This window comes from Phyllostomus discolor, chromosome 12 (assembly GCF_004126475.2).
Source record: "Phyllostomus discolor isolate MPI-MPIP mPhyDis1 chromosome 12, mPhyDis1.pri.v3, whole genome shotgun sequence".
NCBI lineage: Eukaryota > Metazoa > Chordata > Mammalia > Chiroptera > Phyllostomidae > Phyllostomus > Phyllostomus discolor.
In genome coordinates this window covers 26,154,549-26,182,118 of record NC_040914.2, presented here as the reverse complement: position 1 = coordinate 26,182,118, position 27,570 = coordinate 26,154,549, and the positions used below count along the sequence as shown (strand labels likewise).

General features: G+C 50.3%; 1 protein-coding gene across 2 annotated transcripts; it reads left to right on the top strand.

The window, feature by feature from the left end:
- Nucleotides 1-41: 41 nt before the first annotated feature.
- LOC114510850 (patr class I histocompatibility antigen, A-2 alpha chain-like) lies at nt 42-26,653 on the top strand. 2 transcript variants are annotated; one of them, XM_036013351.1, is made up of 9 exons: nt 49-205; nt 443-727; nt 978-1,253; nt 17,467-17,481; nt 24,896-25,156; nt 25,254-25,358; nt 25,786-25,818; nt 25,923-25,970; nt 26,132-26,653. In XM_036013351.1, the coding sequence occupies exons 1-9, from the start codon at nt 142-144 to the stop codon at nt 26,134-26,136; spliced, it is 1,092 nt and encodes a 363-aa protein (XP_035869244.1). In that variant the 5' UTR covers nt 49-141; the 3' UTR covers nt 26,137-26,653. The 2 variants fall into 2 exon arrangements, with proteins under 2 accessions (XP_035869245.1, XP_035869244.1); XM_036013352.1 differs by lacking the exons at nt 17,467-17,481; nt 24,896-25,156; nt 25,254-25,358; nt 25,786-25,818 and adding exons at nt 1,815-2,090; nt 2,188-2,292; nt 2,723-2,755 and having other exon boundaries at nt 42-205.
- The last annotated feature ends 917 nt before the right edge of the window (nt 26,654-27,570 follow it).

Genomic DNA, 27,570 nt, shown 5'->3' with positions numbered 1-27,570 from the left:
CGGGGGGTTTCATGAGGCTGACTCAGTTCCCACCCCCGTGGGCACCTGAATTATAGAGCAACCAATTCTCGTCACTGTGGTTTCAGTATCAACTCCTCAAGATAACTGTTCTCTGTCTCCCAGACCCGGGTGATATGGGTCATGAGACCCAGACCCCTGCTCCTGCTGCTCCTGGGGGTCCTGGCGCTGACTGAGACCTGGGCTGGTGAGTGCGGGGTCGGGAGGGAATGGCCAGGGTGCGGGGCAGGAGCGTGGGGATTCGGAAGGAACACAGCTCCCCGGACCCAGACCCCAGAGTTCCGACTTCTGCCCCAGGCCTGTCCCCTTCCCCCGCCCCTCCTTCCAACCGCAGCCCCCCTTTCGTTCTGCCCCTGAACCCATGGGGCCCCTGCCGCTGCCGGCCCCACCGGGGACCCAGGACAAACGTCCTACCCGCCCCCAGACCCCCACAGCCTAAGATACTTCCACACCGCCTTGTACGGACCCGGCCGCGGACAGCACCGGTACATCGTCGACATCTACGTGGACGACTCGGAGATCCTGCGGTTCGACAGCGACGCCGCGAGTCCCAGGCTGCAGCCTCGGGTGCTGTGGATGGAGCAGCTGTGGGTGGAGCAGGAAGGCGCACAGTTTTGGGAGGAGCAGACGCGGGAGATCAAGCACAACGAACAGTGGAGCAGAGCGAACCTGAACAAGCTGAGCGCCCACTACAACCAGAGCGAGGACGGTGAGCCACGCGCGCCCGGGTCCTGGCGATACCCCCATCCCCATGGACGGGCCGCCTTCACCCCGAATCTGAGAGTCTCAGAGTCACCCCGACCAGGTGGGACCCGCAGGTGTCCCAACCCCGAACACCACGCGGGGATTTTCAGTCTGTATCACTTTCAGTTTAGGATTACTGCCGGGGGCACTGGGTCGCGCGGAACTTTCCTAGGCGCCTGTTTCATTGGTCGCTGCTGACCTCGGGGCGGGGTCAGTGTCCTCTGCTTGGCAGGAAGTGACAGGCTGCGTTGTGGAGTCGGAGGACCAGCGCTTCCTCCACGGATTCAGTCAGTTCGCCTACAACGGCGCCGACTACGTCGCCCTGAACCAGGACCTGCGCGCCTGGAATGCAGATGCAGCCGCGGGGATCAGCTGGAGCAACATTGTGCGGGTCCCTGACGCAGACGTTCGGAGGGTCTTCCTGGAGGACACGTGTGTGCACCGGCTCCGCCTGCTCCTGGAAAAGGGGAAGGAGACCCTGCTCCGAGCAGGTACCAGGGTGTGGGCCTCCCCGAGGAGGGGATCTGTGGGCTGGGGTGGCTTCCTACAAGGAGAGGAGGGAACTGGGGCAGTGTCAGAATGTCCTTCCTCCTCGGGAGAGGAAAGAGTCCCCCGGATTTCCTTATTTTCTGACTCCCCCGGCGGCCCAGCTTTCCCTACAGGACAATAAGGAACCCAGCCTCTCCCTGAAACACCCCACAGCCGTTCCCTCACACCCTGCAGCACCTGGTGCACCAGGACACTCTCCCTGGTTCTCAGGCTGAGACCCTCTCTGGAGGCCTGATTTGGGCTTTTCTGACTCATCAACTAGCACCTGAGTCTGTGTCTCCCCTTAGAGACCTAGGTACTCCTACCCTATGTTCTCACTTTTTTTCTGGAACTTTCCAAGAAATAGGAGATTATCTCCAATGCCTCTGTCCCTGCTAGTGTCTGAATGGTGCACTCCCTTCCCCCACCCCGCTGTCCTGTCCACTCTCAGGATGGTCACATGAGCACTGCTGGAGTGTCCCATGACCATGCAAAGTCCCTGAATTTTCTTACTGTCCCCTCAGACCCTCCAAAAACACTCCTGACCCACCACCCCATCTCTGACCATGAGGTCACCCTGAAGTGCTGGGCCCTGGGCTTCTACCCTGCGGACATCACCCTGACCTGGCAGCGTGATGGGGAGGACCTGACCCAGGACATGGAGCTGGTGGACACCAGGCCTGCAGGGGACGGGAACTTCCAGAAGTGGGCAGCTGTGGCTGTGCCCCCTGGAGAGGAGCAGAGATACACGTGCCATGTGCAGCACCAGGGGCTGCCTGAGCCCCTGACCCTGAGATGGGGTGAGGAGGGGATATGGGCACAGAGCCTCTCCTCAGGGTGTCCCTGAGCAGGGTCAGGACTCAGGCCTGAAGTTGAGCTCTCACCTTCCCCTTGTAGACCCCTCTCCTCAGACCACCATCACCATCATGGGCATTGCTGCTGTCCTGGGTCTCCTTGGAGCTGTGGCCACTGGAGCTGTACTGTGGAGGAGGAAGAGCTCAGGTGGGCAAGGGGTGGGGCTGAGTTCCCTGTCCCCCTGGGGGTCAAGCCCAGGTGGAAGTGAGTTCTGCCTCATTAAAGGGCATTGTGTCCTCACACTGGTGCTTGTCCATATGGGGCCTGTTTCCTAACACTGACTCTTTAGTGAGGCCCGTGGGAAAGTGACAGACACATTTATCACCTGATGATTCTAGCAATGGGGACTGATACGCAGCTGTCCCAGGTCAGAGGGAAAGGTCCCTGCTGAGGACAGATGTCCAGAGGGGTGTTATGTTCAATCCCAGCACATGTACTTTCCCCGTATTTCCTGATCCTACTCTTGCTGTTGAATCACTGTTCTGAAACCTTCCTCATGGTTCAGGAGTGGGGCTCCTTTAGGGTCAGAGGACCCAGCCTTTCTCCTGACTTCTCAAAGAACATTTTCTTCCCACAGGCAGAGGCAGGAAGAGCTATGCTCAGGCTGCCTGTAAGTCTGGGTGTTGGGGAGGTGACGTCTGGGACCCTTGGGAGAGTGTGGGCTGGATCTGTGAGGGGGGCTCCCCCACCCATAACTCTGCTGTTGTGTCTTCCCCAGGCAGTGACAGTGCCCAGGGCTCTGATGTGTCTCTCACAGCTCCTGACAGTGAGACCCTGAGGGCAGGAAGTGGGTGCGTATTTGGACTGAGGGGCACAACTGGATTTTGGGGATCCCCACAGTGGGACAATTGAGCTGTGGTGGCTGTGGGAGAATGTGACACTTCTGAGACTGACCTGAGTTTGTTCATCACAACTTTCTTTCCCAGCGTGACAGAGCTGCCTTGTCCTGGTTTGGTGCTAAAACAGCCACTGCAGCCTCCCCTTGGGACTTTCAGGATCCCTGACTGAGTTTCTGCAACCAACATCAGAATGGGTCTGCGTTTTCATCAGTATTATGTGAGGAGCAGGTCACCAGACCACTCTCCCCACAGGGACCTGTGTCCTCTCCCCTGGGTCCTGTCCTGTCCTAGCAGAGCTGGAGTGAGACCATCCCATCTTGGTCATTTCTCATCTGGATCATTTTTGTTGCTCCTTTGTCTTTGCCATTTCAGGATAACCTTGTCCCACTAGGACCTGGGATCTCAGGTACTTCAATGTCACCCAGGCCTCGTCCTCACTCTAGGACTGTGCTCAGTGAGGGCTTCCTATGGCCGTGTCAGCCTGAGCTCAGGCCTGGGTCTGGCCCTCAGCCTCTGTTTTCAGTATTTTATTGTTTCTTTCTTTTTGTACATGTTGTATGTATTCTTATTTTCTTATTAAATTAATGGCACATTTTTATTAGGTTATTGGGGTGTGTTTTTATTATATGTATTGGGGTACCTTGGTTAAGAGGATCATGTAGGTTTCAGGTGCACATTTCTACGATACAGGATCTGTACATTGCACTGTGTGCCCACCTCCCAAGTCAAACCATCTTCCCTCACCAGGTATGAGGCCCCTCCTCCCCCAACCCCCTTCCCTCTGGGGGCCACCACACTGCTGTCTGTGTCCATGAGTTTCAAGTTTATGTCCCATGTGTGAGAGAAATCATAGGGTTCTTAGCTTTTTCTCACTGACTTATTTCACTTAGCATGATATTCTTGAGGTCCATCCATGTTGTTGGAAAGGGCAGTATTTTGTCATTTCTTAGGGCTGAGTACCTCCTCCCCAGGGAACTTAGAACATTTTCCCTGTCTCCTGCCCACTGCTCCTGAGGGACATCTCAGTAATGACCATCTCAGTCCCTACTATGGAGACCTGCCTGACTGTGCCTGCCCTCATGGGGTCATGTCCTGTGTCACGTTCACTGTCCTCACAGTCTGGTCCAGCGTCTCCATGGTGTTTCCCCGCACAGACACCTCCAGAGGCTGCAGCACATTCATACCCCTGCAGCCACCAATGCCCTCCAGTGACCAGAGCCACCCACATTGTGCTCATGCTGGTGGTCACCTGTGTCACCTCCTATGCACTAAATTCCATTTCCAATTTTTCCATCACTGTGTGAGAGGGCCCCCATCTCTGGTGGGTGCAGACCTACCCTAGCTGGCTTCCTGTTCTCCTGCTCCTCGCCCCTCGTGGCAGATGCTCAGGGATCCTAGAGCTCCTGGGGTCATGAACTGTTGGAAGTGGCTGTTGACAATCTCATCTGTGGGTGTCAGTGTTTACAATATTCTTAATTACATTGTTCAGTGATCCTTCACAGAATGCCAAAGTTGTACATAAAACCCATTAGAACTTGATTGTTAAGTTAAAATATAACTGACACACAACCTGTATAAGTGTAAGGTGCCCAGTGTGTTTATTTCATGCACTTACATCACTCATGTGCCCCCTAAAGGTGGTGATGCACCCTGAGAAATGTGTGGTTGTGCGATGCTGTGGTTGTGTGAACAGCACAGAGGCTCTCACACCTGGATGGTCTCCCTGCTGCTCACCTGGACTGCAGGGCTCAGCCTGTTGCTTCTGGGCTGCAAGTCTGCACAGCACGTTGTTCTACAGAGCGACTTGTACAATAATCCACACAGCAGAAAATGAAAACTTCAAGAGACTCTGTAAAGACAAAGTGTAGGATTTGGTTCAAACTTTGAGCAAACTTTCCTACCTCAAAGGTTTTCCTTTTTTAACCTTACCCTGAAGGTGTGGTTATTGGTATGAGAGTAGGAGAGACTGACAAAGAGAAACAGACCAGGAGCCTTTACTCTTTTTGATGAAAACTTCTTTAGCATCATATGGGGTTTCGTGTGCACAGGTGAACAAACTCCTTTACTTTAGTTGTAATTTCTCATTTATAGGTTTTAACATTTTATAATTTTTACATGGAATATGCATTCATCATATAAATTGCCTATTATCTATATGCACATAATTAATTTAAAAAGTGTTGTTTACATGTACAGAAGGGAAGGCAGACAGGGAGGAAAGTGGAGAGGTCAGCTAAGGGCTGACAGTGCTGGGCTCCATATCTGGGCTCTGGACAATGTACTTACACACCTTCCCCCACTCCTCACTCAGGATGCTGCCCTCTGTGGAGGCCAAGCTGGGTCATTTCCTTCTTCTGGGCCATGGTCATTCTCATCTCCTCAATGATCTGTTGCTTTTAAGAGGTGACTTTTTTTATTACACATGGCATTTTTACCCTTTTTCAGTGAGAGGATTTGGGCACACCCTCTAGCCCTTGTTGTGAGGAAAGGAATTTCTAAGGCCAACACTTGGCCCCAGTGAAGAGGGTCAGAATCTGAATTTTAAGTTGTGATACGAGGATGATCTCTCAGGAGTTTCATAAGTGAAGGGATTTTTTGTAACTTGTTCTTTGAGAACATTCTTCATGCATATATAGGAGTACTCAAAAGACTCTCAAGAGGGGGAGGAGGTACGGAGAATAAGTAGCATGGACGGTAGGTAGAAAATAGACAGGGGGAGGGCATGAGTACTATGGGAAATGTAGAAGATAAAGAGCTTATGACACATGGACATGAACTGAAGGGGGGAATGTGGGTGGGAGAGGGTGTGCAGGGTGGAGGGGAGGGAAGTGGGGAAAATGGGACAAGTGTAATAGCAAAACCAATAAAATATATTTTTAAAAAAGACTCTCAAGAATATACAAAATTGAATGAGTTACATTGTCCCCCTGCCCCTTCAGTCACCTCAGTCCTCTACCTGGAAACCATCTCAGTGAGTCACTTCTGCTTCCTCCTGCCGGGAAAATCCATCTGTGCATTAATGTTGCTGTTATGTGTGTACAAACAGCTCAGGCCCCAGGCTGGGAGAAAATATTTGCAAATCATTGTTTTAGAATATACATAAGAATCCTGACACTCAACAAGAAGAAAACAACAACTCAATACAAAGTGATCAGTACTCTAGACAGACACTTCACCAAAGAATCTATGTCAGCCCTGGGTGGGTGGCTCAGTGAGTTGGAGTATTGTCCTATGCAACCATAGGTTGTGGGTTTGACCCCTCCCTGGTCAGGGCCCATAGGTAGGTTTAGTGTACAATCCCCAGTCCAGGTGCCCAAGGGAGAAACACAACTATTGTGTTTCCCCCTCACATCACTGTTTCTCTCTCAGCTCAGTTCTCTGACCCACCAAACTGCTCATGACTCAGTGGTCCCAACTCACCTGGTAGCCTGAGACTTAATAGAAACTCCCTCCCACCTCCCCCAATACATATCTGATGCCAGCTCTAATGGCCAGTGCTCACACTGACCTTCCTGTACCTGGGAACAGCCTGGCTCTTTAGCTTCCCTACTGCCCTGGTTCACATCCTGCAACCCTGAGAAAACAGCCCAGAAGTACATGACAAGAAACCCTCCCCTACCCCCCTACAATCCCTGTGCTTTCTCTTTTAAAAACCCCATTCTTGCCTCCCGCTCCCCTGCCCAGGCTGCAGTCTGGTCCAACTCAGCCCCCTGTAAAATGCAGCATCAAATAAGGGCACTTGGATTAGATCATCCAGCTCCTCCCACCTCTACTCTAACAATTTTTAGATTGTTGGACATTTCTAACAGTCTCTGTGCAGATCCCAGGGTGCTGCCTGAGACACCGTGAGCATCCTGTGTACACAGTTACCGTCATTCTGTTGACTGTATCATTTGGTGACATTCCACCCTTTTGCCTCCATAAAACCACCACACAACAAATATCCATATATATATATATATATATATATATATATATATATACATATACATATATATATACATACACACACACACATATGTGATTATCTTCTTTGGACAAATTCCTAAAGGAGGAATTTCTGTGTCAAAATGTAAGCACATTTAAATTCCTGAGACCTTTTACAAAAGCATCCTTCAGGGGTTTTGTCCCACTTTTCAATACCTTCAAACTTTATAACATAATGTGTTTCCCACTCCCGGGCTGATACGCTCACCATTTGCTTTCATCTTTGCCAAACTGATAGATTTTTATTTTCTTCCTATTTTTCTTATTCTGCATCCTCGGTTTTGCTTACATACATTTATTACAAATATAATTGTTTACCATAGACATTTATTCTTTTTCAAATTGTTTCTTAATATTCTTTATGTTTTCACTCAGCTGTCATTTTTTTTTTTAATTTTTAGAGAGGAGAAGGGAGGGAGAGAGGGAGAGAAACATCAATGTGTAATTGCTTCTTGTGCACCCCCTATTAGGGACCCGGCCAGCAAGGCAGGCATGTGCCCTGACTGGTACTAAATTGGCCACCCTTTGCTTATCAGCCCAGCACTTAATCCACTAAGCCTCACCAGCCTGGGCTGAGTTGTAAATATTTTAGATATTGAATTGAAGATGGGCAAATAAAATGCCAGAGTAATAAAGCACTTCCCAGACCAGAATAAGACAAAGGACTTTATCTCCACCAAACCAGTATCACAAGAAATGTCAAAGGGTCTTCTTTTAGAACAACAAGAAGAAAAAAATAAAAATACCCATAATGAAATGGCAAAAAATACATGTCTATCAAAATTTATTGTAAATAAAAATGGATTAATTGCTCTAAATAGGAAAACAAGACCCTCACCTGTGCTGTCTTCAGGAGACTCAGTCTGAAGGACACACACACAGACTGGAAGAGGAGGAATGTAAAGTACATTTCAGGAACATGGAACCAGCAAATAAACAAAGCTAGGGTAGCAATGAGTACACCAGACAACACAGACTTGAAAACAAAGGTGACATAAGGAGACACAGAGAAGGAAGGACCCAGCATTTCCACTTCTGGGTATTTATCTGAAGAAACCCAAATCATTACACGGAAAAGACATACACATCCATATGTTCACTGCAGCCTTATTTACCATAGCCAAGATATGGAAGCAACCTAAGCATTTTTCAATAGATGAATGGAAAACACACAAGTGGTGCATCTACACCACGAAGTATGACTCAGCCACAAACATGCATGAAATCTCTCCATTGGCAACAACATGCATGGACGATGTTGTGCTGAGTGAAATACATCACACAGAGAAAGACAAATGCCAGGTGATTGCACTTCCATGTGGAATCTATCAATTAAGTCATTGAGCAGAACAGAAAGAGACTCATAGATACAGGGAACAGACTGATGTTTACCAGATGGGAGGGGGTGAGTGGGCCAGGTGAAAGTGGTGAAGGGGTTAAGCAGTACAAATTGGTCATTACAGGATAATCAGGGGGATGTAAAGTGCAGCACAGGGAATATAGTCATTAATATTTTAATAACTACAAATGGTGCCAGATGGGTACTAGATTTATCGGGGATATCAGTTTGTAATTTATATACATGTCTAATCACAGAGTTGTACAGAAACTAATATAATATTGTACATCAACTGCACATGAGAAAGAAGGACTTCTGGCCAAGATGGAGGTGTAGGTAGACACACTGTGCCTCCTCACACAACCAAAAGAAGGACAACGACTTAAAAAGGAAAAACAACCAGAACTGACAGAAAATGGAACTGCATGGCATTCTGACAACCAAGGAATTAAAGAAGAAACACTCATACAGACCTGTAGGAGGAGCAGAGACCAGAAGCCCAGCAGAGAGGACTTCTGGCAAGGGGGTGGCTGGCGGACCCAGCAAGGCGGTCTACGGTGAAGGGGCATGAAGGGGAGTGGCAGACAAGGTGACTAGCTGACCTAGAGGTCACACATTTGACTGCAGATGAACCAGGCAAACCTGGGGAACAGGACCAACCGCACAACCCAGGACTCCAGCGCAGGGAAATAAAGCCCCAAATCTCTGACCGAAAACACCTGTGGGGGTTGAGGAAGCAGCAGGAGAAACTCCCAGCCTCACAGGAGAGTTTTCTGGAGAGATCCACAGGGACCTAGAATGATCAGAAACCCACCCACATAGGAATCAGCACCAGAAGGGCCCAATTTGCTTCTGGGAAGTGGGGAAGTGACTGAAATCTGTCAGACAGCAGAGCAAGCGTCATTGTTCCCTCTCAGACCTGCCCCACATACAGTGTCACAACCCAGCAAGGTGGGTTGCCCTGCCCTGGTAAACACTTGGCTCTGCCCCTCATACATAACAGGCACAGCAAGAGAAGACAAAATGGCCCAAATGAAAGAACAGATCAAAGCGCCAGAAAAAATACAACTAAGCAACAAAGAGATAGCCAACCCATTAGATGCACAGTTCAAAACACTGGTAATCAGTATGCTCACCAAATTGGTTGAATTTGGTCGCAAATTATATGAAAAAAATGAAGGCTATGCTAAGTGAAATAAAGGAAAATATACAGGAAACCAATAGTGATGGACAGGAAACTGGGACTCGGATCAATGGTGTGGACCACAAGGAACAAAGAAACATCCAATCAGAAAACAAGGAAGAAAAATGAATTTTAAAAAAATGAAGAGAGGCCTAAGAACCTCCAGAACATTTTTAAACATTCCAACATCCAAATTACAGGGGCACCAGAAGGAGAAGAGAAACAGCAACAAGTGGAAAAGTTATTTGAACAAATAATAAAGGAGAACTTCCCCAATCTGGCAAAGGAAATAGACTTTCAGGAAGTCCAGGAAGCTCAGAGAGTCCCAAAGAAGTTGGACCCAAGGAGGAATGCAGTGTTTTTTGAAAGTGATTGGACCAAGGCCCATCATAATTACATTACCCAGGATTAAAATGGAGAGAATCCTAGACGCAGCAAGAAATAAGGAGACAGTTACCTACAAAGGAGTTCCTATCAGACTGTCAGCTGAATTCTCAAAAGAGACCTTGCAGCCAAGAAGGGGCTGGAAAGAAGTATTCCAAGTGATGAAAGGCAAGGACCTACATCCAAGATTGCTCTATCTGGCAAAGCTTTCATTTAGAATGAAAGGGCAGATAAAATTCTTCTCAGATAACGTCAAGTTAAAGGAGTTCATCATCACCAAGCCCTTATTATATGAAATGTTAAAGGGACTTATCTAAGAAAAAAAAGATCAAAAACATGTACAGTAAAATGACAGCAAACTGACAATGACTAACACCCACACCTAAAACAAAAACAAAAACAAACTAAGCAAACAACTAGAACAGGAACAGAACCACAGAAATGGAGATCATATCGAGGGTTATGAACAGGGGAGTGGGAGGGGGAGAGAGGGGGAAAAGGTACAGAGACTAAGTAGCATAGATGGTAGGTAGAACATAGACAGGGGGAGGGTAAGAATAGTATAGGAAATGTAGAAGCTACAGAACTTGTATGTATGACATATGGACATGAACTAAAGGGGGGAATGTGGGTGGGAGGGGTATGCAGGGTACAGGGGAGTGAAGGGAGGGGAATGGGATGACTGTAATAGCATAATCAATAAAATATATTTTAAAAAGAGAAATAAAATTATTTTAAAAGAAGATAAATATATCTGGAATACATTTAGAAATGGATTAACTTCTTAACTGTCCTTAACTGAAATGAAGAATAAAAAAATACAGCATCTCCTATGATGACCAGGAAAGTGCACAAACACACTTCTGCTCCATTCATCCCCAAGTACCATAATGCAGGAAAGTGACCTGTGAGGGCTGAGTCAGCCTCTTCTTCACGGAACAGCAAGTTCACTTAAGAGAATGAGACACACAGAACCTGTGATCACTGAGGTGTGGTGAACTGGTGAACACTCTCTCAAATGAACGTGAGCTTCTCCCTCAAGGAGAGTCAACAGGCAGTTGACACCTGAACAGCACTTGTTGTCTGGATGGAATGGAAGCTCTCAGGGGAAAACCAGGATTCTGGCAAATGTGTGTCTCCCCATGGCAGCCAGACAGCTTCCCAGAGCTGACAACCATTTCCAGTGGGGTCGGCAGTAACGTTAACAAACGTGATTTTTGATGATGTGTCATTTAATGCACCAACACTAGGAGATCTTTATCATTTAGTGAAACAATGCATCACTTTCAAATAACCCTGCATCACTACAAGAGCCACTGAAGTAATGTAACAGAATTGGAAATGCTCAATGATGGTGTTTCAAGTTCCACTTTGCAAAGAGCTTTTCAGAAACTACCACTTGTGTAGCTTTAGTGTACAAAGATGAATATCCACACTTATCTAAAAAGATTACTTAAATGGTCCTCTTACATATTTGTATGAAGCTCTATATTTTTCATATACAAAAACCAAAATAGTATATGAAACACAGCAGCAAATATGAAAATCCAGCAGTCTTCTAATGATACAGACAAGCTCTGACACTTGCAATAAAAATGTAACATGTAGGCAGACCCACTCTTCTCACTACTTTTTATTCGGGGAATAGTTATGATTTATAAAAATATTATTTCTGTTAACATGTCATAGGCTATTAAAGTTATTCTAAATATTTTTTAAACTTTTTTTCCTTATGGTAATACTGATAGCTATAACGCACACAAACACAATTATTTTGACCCTCCTCCCTAGTTTGTAAGGCAGTATAGACATTGTGAAACCAAATGTTTGAGACAGGATGAATAAAACAGCCCGTGGGCCCGGACTCAAAGAGAAGACAGAGGAACAGAGACTTCGTGTAGGAGGGGGCTCAGCGCAAAGTCCCGGGTCCCCAGACCTGGCTGCAGGGTCTTAGCATGAGACCTGGAGGGCTGAGATGGGGTGAGGGGGGTACTCACAGGTTTGAGGAGTCCCCTTATCCTCCGGGTTTCACTTCTCCCTCTTACAACATAGGTCAGGTCCTACTTCCGGAAACACATGATGCTTCCTCAGTTCTCGCTCCCACTGAACATCACAGCAGCCAATCAGCATCACGGTGCTTCTGGATATAAAGTCAACACCAACCACCAGAACTCAATTCTCCCCAGACGCTCAGGGTCTGGGTTGTTATGGGGCCCCGTGTCCTGCTGCTGCTGCTCTCGGGTGCCCTGGCCCTGACCCAGACCTGGGCCAGTGAGTGTGGGGTAGGGAGGGACAGCCTGTGGCCTGCGCGGGGCAGGAGCCAGGGGACCAGACACAGATGCAGGACCCGAGGAAAGCGCGCCTCCAGTAGCCGTGACTCATAGACCACAGACTCCCAACTCCAGTCTCTGCCCCCCCTTCCCCTTCCCCCTCCTCTCACCACCCACCCTCTTTCCTTTTCCGGATTCGTGCCCTTAACCTCCCCACTGCCTAACCCAGGACGAGCGTCCTTCCCGCCCCCAGGGCTCCACACGCTGACAGTCTTCAGCACCGCGCTGTGCAGACCGTGCCACGGAAAGTTGCAGTTCAAAGTCATCGGCTATACGGAGATCGCGAGGTTCGACAGCGACACCGCGAGGCAGAGGATGGAGCTGCGGGTGCCGAGGATGCAGCAGCTGTGGGTGGAGCAGGAGCATCCACAATTTTGGGATGACTACAAAAGGGACACCAAAAACTACGAAAATGTGTATGGAGGGAACGTGAACAATCTGCGCGCCTACTACAACCAGAGCGAGGACGGTGAGCCACGTGGGCCTGGTTACCCACCCAACTCTCATCCCCACAGAAAGGCCGGGTTGCCCTGACTATCCAGGTCCGAGCGTCACTCAGTGGCTGCGGGGTGCGCGCGACGTGCAACCCAGAAAGAATCCAAGGGGACTTTAACTTGTTTGAATTATTAGTTTGGTTTCAACATCGCGAGTCGGGTCCTCACTAGTCTGGTCCCGGGCAGACTCCTGCTCCCGGTGGGAATAAGTGACGGGATCTGACGCCGGGGCGGGGGTCAGGGACTCACACGTTCCAGGAAATGAGGGGCTGCGTGGTGAGCTCGGACGGGCGCTTCCTCTGTGGATACACTCAGTTCGCCTACGACGGCATCAACTACTCACCCTGAACGAGGACCTGGGCTCCTGGACCGCAAACGACACAGTGGCCAGGATCCCCTGGCACAAGTTGGCGGAGCTCCACGCAGCAGAGCCACGGCGGGGACTCCTAGGGGACCTGTGCCTGTGTTGCTCCGCCTTTTCCTAGAAAAGGGAAAGGAGACGCTGCTGCGAGCAGGTACCAGGGCGCAGGCCTCTCGGAGGAGGGGATCTGTGGGCCTGGGCGGCTTCCTACGGGGAGAAGAGGGGAATGGGGCAGCATCAGAATCCCATTCCTGCTCGAGAGAGGGAAGAGTCCCCCAGGTGTCCTTATTCTGTGACTCACCCGCGGGCCCAGCTTTTTCTACAGGACAATAAGGGACCCAGCCTGTCCCTGAAACACCCACAGCGGTTCTCTCACACCCTGCAGCACCTGGTGCACCAGGACATTGTCCCTGGTTCTGGGGCTGAGACCCTCTCTGGAGGCCTGACTCAGGATTTTCTGAGTCATCAGCCTCCACCTAAATCTCTCTTTGCTTAGAGGCCTTAGAGGCTCAGGGCATCTCTGAGCAGGGTCAGGGCTCAGGCCTGTGGTTGTACTCTCACGTTCCCCTCCCAGAACCCCCTTCCCTCAGACCACTGTCACCATTGTGGGCTTCGCTGCTGTCCTGGGTCTCGTGGGAGCTGTGGTGGCTGGAGCTGTGCTGTAGAGGAGGAAGTGTTCAGGTGTGCAAAAGGTGGGGCTGAGTTTCCTGTCCCCCTGGGGGTCAGCCCAGGTAGAAATGTGTTCTGCCTCATTAATGGGCATCGTATCTCCACATGGGTGCTTGTCCATCTGGGACCTATTTGCTAACACCAACTCTTCAGTGAGGCCCATGGGAAAGTGAGGGACACATTTATCACCTGATGGTTCTAGCAATGAGGACTGATTCCCAGCTGTCTGTCACACACCAGATAGGAAGGTCCCTGCTGAGGGCGGTTGGTCCAGTCCCTGCACATGAACTTTCCCCATGTTTCCTGATCCTACCCTGGGTGCTCAATCAGAGTTCTCAGAACTTCTCTGTGCTTCAGAACTATGGGGCTCCTTTCCAGTGTGTTCCCACAGGCAACTCAGGCTGCCTGTAAGTCTGGGTGTTGGGGGTAAGGGATGATATTTGTGACCCTCAGGAGAGTGTAGACTGGAGTCTAGGAGGGGAGCTCCCCCACACCCTAACTCTTGTGTTGTATTCTTCTCAGTGCAAAATTTTTTCATCCAAGATTTTTCAAACCGGGAGACCACATGAGTCCCATGACTGTCTGGTCTGGGCTCCTGCTCCCATTCCAGGGGCCACGGTTTTGTAGCTGCTTCCGACTGTGTCTGCCTCAGCTCTAACAACAGGCCTGTGGAGCTCAGGTGCAGGTAGGTCCCACTGCTGGGTCTGGGCCTGAGTTTCTATAGTCTGTCCAGTCTGTTTGTCCATGGAGCTCAGGCCTCATTGTCCTTCTGTGCCGCTTCCCATCCTTTTCCTGCTTCTGGAACAGCACTCCCTCTACAGGACCCATTTAAGGTAAAGGGTCTTTTCTAATGAATGACGTTCTTCATTAACTGCAAGTTGAGCTTGTCCCAGAACACCAAGGCCAGCCCCTAACCCTTGTAGAACCCACATTTTATTTCTTTTAGAGGGCCAGTGGGGTTGGATCTACCAGGAATATTGTTGCCATTGGGCAGCCATGGCCAGGGAACAGCTGGGGTGCACTGAATGCACCCACAACTGTTGAGTTTCCCACCCACAGTTAAATGGGCCATGGTAACCCCCAAATGAGCTAGGGGTTGGCTATTCCATAGGGCTTCCCACAAGCATCCAGGATGCAGTGAGGCTGCAGTATTTACAGACATATGTGCCCAGTGGTGTTGAGGATGGTCCCTCTGCCAACAGTAATAACAACAACTTTTGAAATGGGGACCCATTAATATTTCTCCTGTTTTACAGACATGCAGCCACAAGACCACGGCTGCTGACTCTCTTTTCTCCCTCCATAGCTGTCTGTTAAGACTGTAAACGATCATCTTCTACTGAATGAATAGCACATTCTTGGGTCTGGATAATGTGTCTGTCCAATGCTGCCTGCTTAGCTTCAGTATCAGCAAAATGACTTCCTTTCCCTTCCATGGTGGCAGCTTTAGAATGCCCCAGAATTTTGATAATGGCCCATTGTTTGGGGTCCTGTGTAGCATCGAATAAATCTGCAACTAGTTTTCCATTTCTTTGCTGGCTGCCCTGAGGAAGTGAGGAGGCCTCCCCACTTCCCCATCATCCCACAGTCACAGATACACCAGGTGCACACGACTCTCAGGATAAACATTGGCTACAGGATCTTCCCCAGGTGACAAGCCTGAGTTAGAGCAGTGAGTTCAGCGTGCTGGCCAGATTTCATTTCCAGTGGATGAGAGCTCTCGATTGTGTCCACCATGGAAGTTACTGCATGTCCCTCTCAGTGATGTCCCTGTTCATCCTTCAGATAACATCCCTCTGTAACCAAGTTAAAGCACCACCATCAATAGGAGTTTCCTGTAAATCATTCCTAGGAACCAGTAGGTGGTCTGTCAGCACAACACAACTGTCTCCATGGTGTAAAGGGGGTAACAGAGTTAAAGTGACATCAGGTGAGGAGAGCGGGATACTTCCTGAGAAGCCAAACAACTGTCAGAGACCTGTTGAGTGTGATGAAAGGACAGGAAAGAGTGGAATGAGGGACATAAATAGTAAAAGTGAGACCCGAACCCCTTCCTTTCTAAGAATTACAGAGGAAGCAGAGCTGCCCCCCGCCCCCGTTCAGGGAGGGGCGGGAAGTTCTCTATCTCAGAGAACCAGTGGGAAGCCTCCCTGATTCTTGGAAGTCAGTCTTCAATGACTCTCCACGTCTGCTGATGGCGCAGATAATTCTCCTGCTGCTCTCGGGAACCTGGACCCTGACCAAGACCTGGGCGGGTGAGAGCCGGGTCAGGAGGGAACAGCCTCTGCGGGGCGGGAGCGAGCGGAACCCCCGGACGCCCAAGACTCATGACCGAGATAACCCAGCACCCTCCACCCAGACCCCAACCCCCCCTCCTGCCCCTCCCCCACCCCGGGCCCCCGCCAGCACCCGGCGCACAGTAAACCCCGGACTCGCGTCCTCCCCACTCCCAGGCCACCACAGCCTGAGCTATTTCCACACCACTGTGTACGAACCGGGCCGCGGGAAGAACCGGTACTTAGTGGTCGGCTACGTGGACCACACGGAGATCATGCGGTTCGACAGCGACACCGCAAACCCGAAGTGGGAGTCCCGGGTACCGTGGCTGGAGCAGAAGGATCCATATTTTGGGGAGGCCCAGACGCGGGAAATCAAGCAAGGTCTGGAGATGAGCAGAGCGGACCTGAACCAGCTGCGCGCCCACTACAACCAGAGCGAGGACGGTGAGCCACACGCAACCGGGTCCTGGTACAAGCCCCATCCCCAGAGACCGGCTGGGGTCACCCCGGGTCTCTGTGTCTGTACAACACCCCCAGGCTGCGCCGTGGAAATGGTGGGGGTCAGTGGTGCGTTGATGACCATAGGAGCGGGCGGGGTCAGGGTCTCACACCCTCCAGGAAATGACTGGCTGTGTGGTGGGGTCTGACGGGAGCTTCCTCCGCGGGTACAGCCAGTTCGCCTATGACGGCGACGACTACGCCTACCTGAACGAGGACCTGCGCTCCTGGAACACGGGGCGCAGGTCCTCGTGTCGACATAGTGGACCGGATCACTGGGCGCAACTTGAAGCAAGTCCCTGAGGCAGAGGTCAGGAGGTTCTTCCTGGAGGACACATGCGTGCGCCGGCTCCTCTTGTTCCTGGAGAAGGGGAAGGAAACGCTGCAAAGAACAGGTGCCAGGGCGCAAGCCCCCCTGAGGAGGGGATCTGTGGGCTGGGGCGGTTTCCTACAAGGAGAGGAGGGAAATGGGGCAGTGTCAGAATGTCCCTCCTGCTCTGGAGAGGGAAGAGTCCCCCAGGTGTCCTTACTCTGTGACTCACCGCGGTCCCAGCTTTCTCTAAAGGACACGAAGGGACCCAGTCTCTCCCTGAAACACCCCATAGCGGTTCCCTCACACCCTGCAGCACCTGGTGCACCAGGACGCTCTCCCTGGTTCACTAGTTGAGATCCTCTCTGGAGGCCTGACTCTGGCTTTTCTGAGTCATTCAGCCTCCACCTGAGTCTGTGTCTCCCCTCAGACACCTGGACACTCTTACCCCAGGTTCTCACTCTGATTCTGGAACTTTCCAGGAAATAGGAGAATATCCCATGTGCCTCTGACCAGAATAGTGTCTGGGTTGTGCACTCCCTTTCCCCACCCCCACTGTCCTGTCCACTCTCTCAGTGATCACAGGAGCACTCCTGGAGTGTCTCACGACCATGCAAAGTCCCTGAATTTTCTCACCCCTCCTCTCAGACCCTCCAAAGACACATGTGACCCACCACCCCACCTCTGACCTTGAGATCACCCTGAGGTGCTGGGCCCTGGGCTTCTACCCTGAGGACATCTCCCTGACCTGGCAGCGTGAAGGGGAGGACCTGACCGAGGACATGGAGCTAGTGGACACCAGGCCTGCAGGAGACGGGACCTTCCAGAAGTGGGCAGCTGTGGTCATGCCCCCTGGAGAGAAGCAGAGATACACGTGCCATGTGCAGCACCAGGGGCTGCCTGAGCCCTTGACCCTGAGATGGGGTGAGGAGGGGTTGTGGGCACAGAGCCTCTCCTCAGGGTGTCCCTGAGCAGGGTCAGGACTCAGGCCTGAGATTGACCTCTTCCCCTCCCATCACAGAACCCCCTCCTCAGACCACCATCACCATCATTGGCATCACTGCTGCCATGGGTCTCCTTGGAGCTGTGGTCACTGGAGCTGTGCTGTGGAGGAGGAAGTGCTCAGGAGGGCAAGGGGTGGGGGCTGAGTTTCCTGTCCCCCTGGGGGTCAAGCCCATGTGGAAGTGTGCTCTGCCTCCTTAATGGGTATCATATCCCCACACGGGTGCTTATGCATCTGGAGTCTGTTTCCTAACACGGACTCTCCCATGAGGCCCATGGGATACTGAAGGACACATTTCTCACCTGATGGTTCTAGTGATGGGGTTGATTCCTAGCTGTCACAGATCATAGCAGGAAGTCCTTGTTGAGGACAGACATACAGTGGGCAGTTCGTCTAATCCCTGAACATGTACTTTCTCTGTATTTCCTGATCCTACCCTGGGTGTTCAGTCACAGTTCTGGAAACTTCCCTGTGCTTCAGGAGTATGGAGATCTATTAGGGTCATGGGACCCAGCCTTCCCCCTGACTTCTCACAGAATGTTTTCTTCCCACAGGCAGAGGCAGGGAGAGCTACACTAAGGCTACCTGTAAGTCTGGGTGTTGGGGAGGTGACATCTGGGACCCTTGGGAGAGTGTGGGCTAGATCTGTGAGGGGGCTTTCTCACCCCGTAACTCTGCTATTGTGTCTTCCCCAGGCAGCAACAGTGCCCAGAGCCCTGAAATGTCTCTCACAGTTTTTAATGGTGAGACCCTGAGGGCATGAAGTGGTGGTCATTGGGATCAAGGGGCACAGCTGGGTTTTGGGGATTCTCAGAGTGGGCTATAAGGGAAAGTGACACTTCTGAGACTGACTTGAGTTTGTTCATGACAACTCTCTTTCCCCTTGTGACACTTTTTTCCATGGAGTTGGTGCTAAAGCGATCATTGTAGACTCACCTTGACATGTTAAGGATCCACAACTGCTGTTTCTGCAACCAGCATGTGAACCTGTCTGCACCCTTATCAGTGCATGGGAGGAGCAGGTCCCCAGGCCACCCTCCCCACAAGCAACTGCATCCTCTCCCTTGGGGACAGTCCTGTCCTAGCAGAGATGGGGTGAAGCCATCCCCATCCTGGTCATTCCTCAGCTGGGTCATCTTTGTGATTTTGTACTTCCCACTGGAGGAGAACCTTGTCCCACCAATACCTGGGATCTCAGGGACTTGAATGTCACACTGACCTTGTGGTGGCTCCAGGACTGTGCTCAGTGAGGGCCACAGGTGGCCACATCAACCTGGGCTCACCCCGGGTCTGGGCCTCAGCCCCTGTTTTGGGTATTTTATTGTTTCTTTCTTTTCTGCATGTTATATGTACTTTTGTTTTCTTAATTAACTTATTAGAGTATTTTATTAAATGTATTGTGATGTGTTCTTATTAAATGTATTGGGGTACACTGGTTCAGAGGATCATGTAGGTTTTAGGTGCACATTTCTACAATACAGGATCTGCACATTGCACTTGGTGCCCCCACCCAAAGTCAAACCATCTTCCCTCACTAGGTATGAGGCCCCTCCTCCCCCAAGCCCCTTCCCTCTGGGAACCACCACTCTGCTGTCTGTGTCCATGAGTTTCAGGTTTATGTCTCATGTGTGAGAGAAATCATAGGGTTCTTAGCTTTTTCTCACTGAGTTATTTCACTCAGCATGATATTATCGAAGTCCATCCATGTGTTGCAAAGGGCAGTATTTTGTCATTTCTTAGGGCTGAGTACCTCCTTCCCAGGGAACCTGGGACATTTTCCCTGTCTCCTGCCCACTGCTTTTGAGGGATATCTCAGTAATGACCATCTCTGTCCCTACTGTCCAGACCTGTCTGAGTGTGTCTGCTATCAGGGGGTCATGTCCTGTGTCACGTTCATTGTCCTCATGGTCTGGTCGAGCATCTCCATGGAGCTTCACCTGCACAGACACCACCAGAGGCTGCAGCATATTGACATCCCACAGCCGCCACCAATGCCCTCCAGTGACCAGAGCCACCCACACTGTCCTGCGCTGGTGGTCACCTGTATCAGCTCCTATGTGCTGAATTCCATTTTTACTTTTTCCATCACTGTGTGAGTGGGCCCCCATCTCTGGTGGGTGCAGACCTCCCCTGGTTGACTTCTGGTTTTCTTGCTCTTTGCCCCTTACTGAGGATGCTCAGGGATCCTATAGCTCCTGGGGTCATGAGCTGTTGGAAGTGACTCTTGACAATCTAATCTGTGGGTGTCAGTGTTTATAATATTCTTAATTACACTGTTTAGTGATCCTTCACTGAACGCCAATGTTGTACTTAACATCCACCATGAACTTTACTGTTAAGCTAAAATAGAATTCACACACAACATTGTGTAAGTGTAAGATGTCCACCATGTTTATCTGATGCACTTACATTCATTCATGTGCCCCCAAATGGTGGTGATCCACCCTGAGAAACATGTGGTTGTGTGATGTTGTCGTTGTGTGAACAGCACAGAGGCTCTCACACCTGGATGGTCTCCCTACTACTCATCTGGACTGCAGGGCTCAGCCTGTTGCTTCTGGGCTGCAAGTCTGCACAGCACGTTGTTGTACAGAGAAACTTGTACAATAAATCCACACAGCAGAAAATGAAACCTTCAAGAGACCCGGTAAATAAGAAGTGTAGGATTTGGTTCAAACAGAGCAAACTTTTCTACCCCAAAGCCTTTTCTTTTGAGTCAGACTGAGGGTGTGGTTATTGGTATGAGAGTGGGAGAGACTGAGAGAGAGAAACAGACCTGGAGCCTTTACTCTTTTTTATGAAAACTCCTATCAGCATCATATCGGACTTTCGTGTGCACAGGTGAACAAACTCCTTTACTTTAGTGACTATTTCTCATTTATAGGTTTTAACATTTTATAATTTTTACATGGAATATGCATTCATCATATAAATTGCCTATTATCTATGTACATAATTAATTTAAAAGACTTTACTGACATGTGTAAAAGTGAAGGCAGATGGGGAGGAAAGTGAAAAGCTCAGCTCAGGGCTGACAGTGCTGGGCTCCATGTCTGGGCTCTGGGCAATGAACTTGCACACCTTCCCCCACTCCCCACTCAGGGCACTGCCCTCTGTGGAGGGCAAGTGGGTCTTTCCTTTCTTCTGGGGTGTAGTCATTCGTATCTCATCAACTCTCTGTTGCTTTTCAGAAGTGACTTTTTTATTGCACATTCTGTTTTTACCCCTTTTCAGTGGGAGGATTTGCCCACACACTCCAGCTCCCCTTGTCAAGAAAGGAATTTCTAAGGCAAATGGTTGGTCCCAGTGAAGAGAGTCAGAATCTGAATCTTAAGTCGTGATGTGAGGATGATCTGTCAGGAGTTTCATAAGTGAAGGGATTTTATGTAACTTGTTCTTTGAAAACATTCTTCATGCACATATAGGAGTACTCAAAAGACACTCAAGAGGGGGGAAAGGTACAAAGAACAAGTAGCATAGATGGTAGGTAGAAAATATACAGGGGGAGGGCAAGAATAGTATGGGCAATGTAGAATGTAGAAGATAAAGAACTTATGACACATGGACATGAACTAAAGGGGGGAATGTGGATGGGAGAAGATGTGCAGGGTGGAGGGGAGTGAAAGGGGGGAAATGAGACAACTGTAATAACATCATCAATAAAATGTATTTTTAAAAAGAAATAAAATAATTAAAAGAAGATAAATATGCCTGGAATATATTTAGAAATGGATTAACTTTTTTTAAATATTTTATTTATTTATATTTATTTTTAGAGAGGGAAGGGAGGGAGATAGAGAGAGAGAGAGAGACATCAATGTGCGGTTGCTGGGGGTTATGGCCTGCAACCCAGGCATGTACCCTGGCTGGGAATCGAACCTGGGACACTTTGGTTCCCAGCCCGCGCTCAATCCACTGAGCTACGCCAGCCAGGGCTGGATTAACTTTTTAACTGTCCTTAATAAAAGTGAAGAATAAAAAAATAAAATATCTCCTATGATGACTGGGAAAGTACACAAACACACTTCTGCTACATTCATTCCCAAGTGCCATAAGCCCAGGAAAGTGACCTGTGAGGGCTGAGCCAGCTTCTTGTTTATGGAACAGCAAGTTCACTTAAGAGAATGAGAGACACAGAAAATGTGCTCACTGAGATTTGATGAACTGGCAAACACTCTCTCAAATGAACGTGAGCTTCTCCCTCAAGAAATGTCAACTGGCAATTGAAAACTGACAGAACTTGTTTGGACTAAATGCAAGCTCTGAGCAGAAAAAAACAGAATTTTGGAAAACTTATGTGTCACCATGTAAGCTAGACAGCTTCCCAGAGCTGACAACTGTTTCCAGTGGGATCTGTGGTAATGTTAACAATTGTGATTTTTGATGATGTGCAATTAAATGCAGCAACACTGGAAGATCTCTATTATTAGTGAAACGATGCATTACTTTAAATAATCCTGCATCAGTACAAGAGCCACTCAAGTAATGTAAGAGAATAGGAAATACTCATTGGATTTGTTTCAGATTCCACTTTCCCAAGAGCTTTTCAGGAACTACCACTTGTGTAGCTTCAGTGAACCATCAAAGATGAATATCCACACTTATCTAAAAAGGTTATTAAAATGCTCCTCCTGCATATTTGTATGAAGTTGTGTATTTTTCATATACAAAAAAACAAAATAGTAAATGAAACACAGCAGCAAATATGAAAATCCAGCGGTAAATATGAAAATTGTCTTCTAGTGATAGAGACATGCTCTGAGACTTCCAAAAAATGTAACATGTAAGAAGACCCACTCTTCTCACTACTTTTTATTTGGGGAATAGTTACTTTTTATAAAACTATTATTTCTGTTAAGATCATGTCATCGATTGTTAAAGTTATTCTAAATAATTTTTCAAACTATTTTTTCCTTATGGTAATACTGACAGCTATAACGCACACAAACATAATTATTCTGGCCGTCCTCCCTATTTTGTAAGGCAGTATCGATGTTCTGAAACCAAAACGTGGGAGACCCGATGAATAAAACAGCCCGTGGTCCGGGACTCAAGGAGACAGAGGGACAGAGATTTCTCCGTGTAGGAGGGGGCTCAGTGCAAAGTCCCGGCTCCCCAGACCTGGCTGCAGGGTCTTAGCATGAGACCTGGAGGACCGAGATGGGGTGAGGGGGGTACTCACAGGTTTGAGGAGTCCCCTTATCCTCCGGGTTTCACTTCTCCCTCTTACAACCTAAGTCAGGTGCTACTTCCCGGATACACATAAGGCTTCCGCAGTCCTCGCTCCCATTGGATGTCCGAACATTAGAGCAGCCAATCAGCGTCACCGAGGCTCTGGGTATAGAGTCTCAGGGACAAACAGAGCTCAGTCTCCCTAGACGCTCAGGGAGGGGCAAGGGGCCTCCAGCGCTGCTGCTGCTGCTGCTCTCGGGTGCCCTGGCCCTTACCGAGACTTAGGCCGGTGAGTGCGGGGTCAGGAGGGACGGCCTGTGCCAGGGCTGGAACAAGGGGACAAGGCGCTGACGACGCAGGACCCGGGGAAAGCGCGCCTCCAGCACCCGCGACTCAGACCCGTGGACTCCCAACTCCAGTCTCCGCCCCCTTCCCTCTCCTCTCACCACCCACCCACTTTCCTTTCCCCAGATTCGTGCCCTTAACCGCCCCACAGCCAAGGACCCAGGACCAGTGTCCTTCCCGCCCCCAGGGCACTGACAGTCTTCAGCACCGCAGGGTCCGGACCCGGCAGCGGGAAGTCCCAGTACATCGTCTTGGGCTACGTGGACGACACGGAAATTGTGCGATTCGACAGCGACACCGCGAGGCAGAGGCTGGAGCCGCGGGTGCCGAGGATGGAGCAGCCGTGGGTGGAGCAGGAGCATCCACAATTTTGGGACGACTACACACCGGACACCAAAAACTACGAAAAGATGTACGGAGGGAACGTGAACAATCTGCGCGCCTACTACAACCAGAGCGAGGACGGCGAGCCACGTGCGCGCAAATACACACCGACCCTCATCCCCACCAAAAGGCCGGGGTCGCCCGACTATCCAGGTCCGAGCGTCACTCAGTGGCTGCAGGGGGCGCGGGACATCCAACCCAGAAGGAATCCATGGGGACTTTACCAGTTTGAAATCTCAGTTTGGGTTCAACACCGCGAGTCGGGTCCTCACTAGTCTGGTCCCGGGCAGACTCCTGGTTGCGGTGGGAATTAGTGGAGGTACCTGACGCCGGGGCGGGGGTCAGGGGCTCACACCCTCCAGGAAATGAGGGGCTGCGTGGTGAGATTGGACGGGCACTTCCTCCGTGGGTACACTCAGCTCGCCTACGACGGCACACACTACATCGCCCTGAACGAGGACCTGTGTTCTTGGACCGCAACCAACACGACAGCCTGGATCACCTGGCTCAAGTTGGTGGAGCCCCCTGCAGCAGAGCGACGGCGGGGAGTCCTAGGGGACCTGTGCTTGCGTTGGCTCCGCCTGTTCCTAGAAAAGGGGAAGGAGACACTGCTATGAGCAGGTACCAGATCCCCGAGGAGGGGATCTGTGGGCTGGGGCGGCTTCCTACAAGGACAGGAGGAAAATGGGACAGTGTCAGAATGTCCCTCAGTCTCCAGAGAGGGAAGAATCCCCCAGGTTTGTTATTCTGTGACTCACCGTGGTCCCAGCTTTCTCTATAGGACAGTAAGGGACCCAGCCTGTTCCTAAAACACCCCACAGTTGTTCCCTCACACCCTGCAGCACCTGGTGCACCAGGACCCTCTCCCTGGTTCTGAGGCTGAGACCTTCTCTGGGGGCCTGACTCCAGCACTGGAGACTCACTCTGCCTCCACCTAAGGCTGTGTCACCACTTAAAGGCCCGGGCACTCCTACCCTGGGTTCTTGCCCTGACTCTGGAACTTTTCAGGACACAAGAGAATATCTGTCCAGGCTAGTGTCTGGGTGTTGGTCTCCCTTCCCTGACCCCTGCTGTACTGTCCACTCTCAGGGTGCTCACATGAGCACTGCTGGAGTGTCCCATTAACAGGCAAAGTTCCTGAATTTTCTCACCCTCCCCTTACCCTCCAAACACACATGACCCACCACCCCATCTCTGACCATGAGGTCACCCTGAAGTGCTGGGCCCTGGGCTTCTACCCTGCGGACATCACCCTGACCTGGCAGCATGACAGGAAGGACCTGACCCAGGACATGGAGCTTGTGGAGACCAGGCCTGCAGGGGATGGGACCTTCCAGAAGTGGGCAGCTGTGGTCGTGCCCCTTGGAGAGGAGCAGAGATACATGTGCCATGTGCAGCACCAGGGGTTGCCTGGGCCCCTGACCCTGAGATGGGGTAAGGAGGGGACGTGGGCACAGAGCCTCTCCTCAGGGTGTCCCTGAGCAGGGTCAGGACTCAGGCCTGAGGTTGGCCTCTCACCTTCCCCTCACAGAACCCCCTCCTCAGACTACCATCACCATCATGGGCATCGATGCTGCCCTGGGTCTCCTTGGAGCTGTGGTCACTGGAGCTGTGCTGTGCAGGAGGAAGTGCTCAGGTGGGCAAGGGATGGGGCTCAGTTGCCTGTCCCCCTGGGGGTCAAGCCCATGTGGAAGTGTGCTCTGCCTCCTTAATGGGCATCATGTCCCCACATGGGTGCTTGTCCATCTGGGGCCTATTTCCTAACACTGACTCTTTAGTGAAGCCAATGGGAACAGGAGGTTAAATTTATGAGCTGATGATTCTAGCTATGGGGACTGATTTCCAGCTGTCCCAGGTCAGAGGGGAAGGTCTCTGCTGAGGACAGCCATGCAGATGGTGGTTGGTCCAGTTCCAGCACACATACTCTCCCTGTATTCCTGATCCTAACCTGGGGGTTTAGTCAGTTGTGGAAACTTCCCTGTGATTCAGAAGTATGGGGCTCCTTTAGGATCATATAACCCAGCTTTACCCCTGACTTCTCACAGAACGTTTTCTTCCCTCAGGCAGAGGCAGGAAGAGCTACATTCAGGCTGCCTGTAAGTCTGGGTGTTGTGGAGGTGACGTCTAGGAGCCTTGGGAGAGTGTGGGCTGGAGTCTGTGAGGGGGGCTCCCTGTAACTCTGCTGTTGTGTCTTCCCCAGGCAGCGACAGTGCCCAGGCCTCTGATGTGTCTCTCACAGCTCCTAAGGGTGAGACCCTGAGGGCAGGAAGTGGGGGTCTTGGGACCAAGGGGCACAATTGGGTTTTGGGGACTCTCAGAGTGGGACATTCTGAGGATGCGGTGGGCTGTGGGAGAATGTGACACTCCTGAGAATGACCTAAGTTTGTTCATGACAACTTTCTTTCCCAGTGTGACAGAGCTGCCTTGTAGGGGACTTGGTGCTAAAACAGTCATTGCAGCCTCCCCTTGGGACTTTAAGGATCCCTGACTGCTGTTTCTGCAACCAGCATCAGAATGTGTCTGTGTTCTTATCAGCATCATGTGAGGAGGTGGTCACCAGACCACTCACCCCACAGGGACCTGTGTCCTCTCCCCTGGGTCCTGTCCTGTCCTAGCAGAGCTGGGGTGAGACCATCCCCATCCTGCTCATTCCTCGGCTGGGTTATCTCTATTGCTCCTTTGTCCTTGCTGCTTCAGGAGAACCTTGTGCCACCAGGACCTGGGATCCTAGGGACTTGAGGGTCACCCAGGGCTTGTGATAACTCCAGGACTGTGCTCAGTGAGGGCTTCCTGTGGCCACATCAGCCTGAGCTCAGGCCTGGGTCTGTCCTCAGCCTGTATCTTTTGGTTATTTGCTGTTTCTTTGTTATTATAGATACTGTAACTATTCTGGCTTTTTAAAAATAAAAGCATTGTAGTGTTTCTATTAAATTATTGGGGTGTGTCTTGTTAAATGTATTGTGTTTGCATTGTGTAATAGGTCACATAGATTTCAGGTGCACATTTCTACAATATAGGATCTGTACATTGCACTGTGTGCCCACCACCCAAAGTCAAACCATCTTTCCTCACCGGGTACTAGGCCCCTCCTCACCAACCCCCTTCCCTCTGGGAACCACCACACTGCTGTCTGTGTCCATGAGTTTCAGGTTTATGTCCCTTGTGTGAGTGAAATCATATGGTTCTTAATTGTTTCTGACATATTTCACTTAGCATGATATTCTCATGGTCCATCCACATTGTTGCAAAGGGAAGTATTCTCTCTTTTCCTATGGCTGAGTAGATTTTGTGTATGAGTTTTCATCTCATCCTCCTCTGGGTGTCCCCAACTGACAGCAACAGGAGACATTTTGCCTGTCATCGTCCCCACATGACCAGGGTGGCCCCTGCACTCAGGAATCTGTGGTGCCGAGAGGTGAAATTTCAGACTCATCCTGCTCTTACCTCCCTGGGCGTGATAGTTCTCCCACCTTTTCCCAGCCTCCTCCAGGGAACCGGGTTCTGGAATCAGCAGAGAGCAGGGGGCCTGTAATGTCTCATCTCAGACATGTTCCTGCTGTGATTCTGCTCTGCTCAGCTGCTGTCTCCCCCAGCCCTTCGCTCTAGTGAGGGCCCTAGTGCAAACTCAGGGATTCACAGAGCAGAGGCCCCTGCAGGTTTAGAGGGGCAGCACTGTGGGGATGTGTGGGGACATCAATGGCAGCATGAGTGCAGGTTGTAGTGTTACCACAGCACAGCTGGTAGCTGGGGCCACATCAATAAAGACACTGTCACTACAATAGGGAGGTGTCCTAGAGTGATGAGTCATTCAACCAGTGCTTTTTGAATACTGGATAGATGACACACCA

What these genes read in the sequence shown, in the direction of transcription:
- LOC114510850 (XM_036013352.1), top strand. Translation starts at nt 142, where the DNA reads ATGAGACCCAGACCCCTGCTCCTGCTGCTCCTGGGGGTCCTGGCGCTG. An exon ending in GCTGACTGAGACCTGGGCTG is followed by an intron (nt 206 to 442) that starts GTGAGTGCGGGG and finishes ACCCGCCCCCAG; the next exon opens with ACCCCCACAGCCTAAGATAC. An exon ending in GAGCTATGCTCAGGCTGCCT is followed by an intron (nt 2,756 to 25,922) that starts GTAAGTCTGGGT and finishes TGTCTTCCCCAG; the next exon opens with GCAGCGACAGTGCCCAGGCC.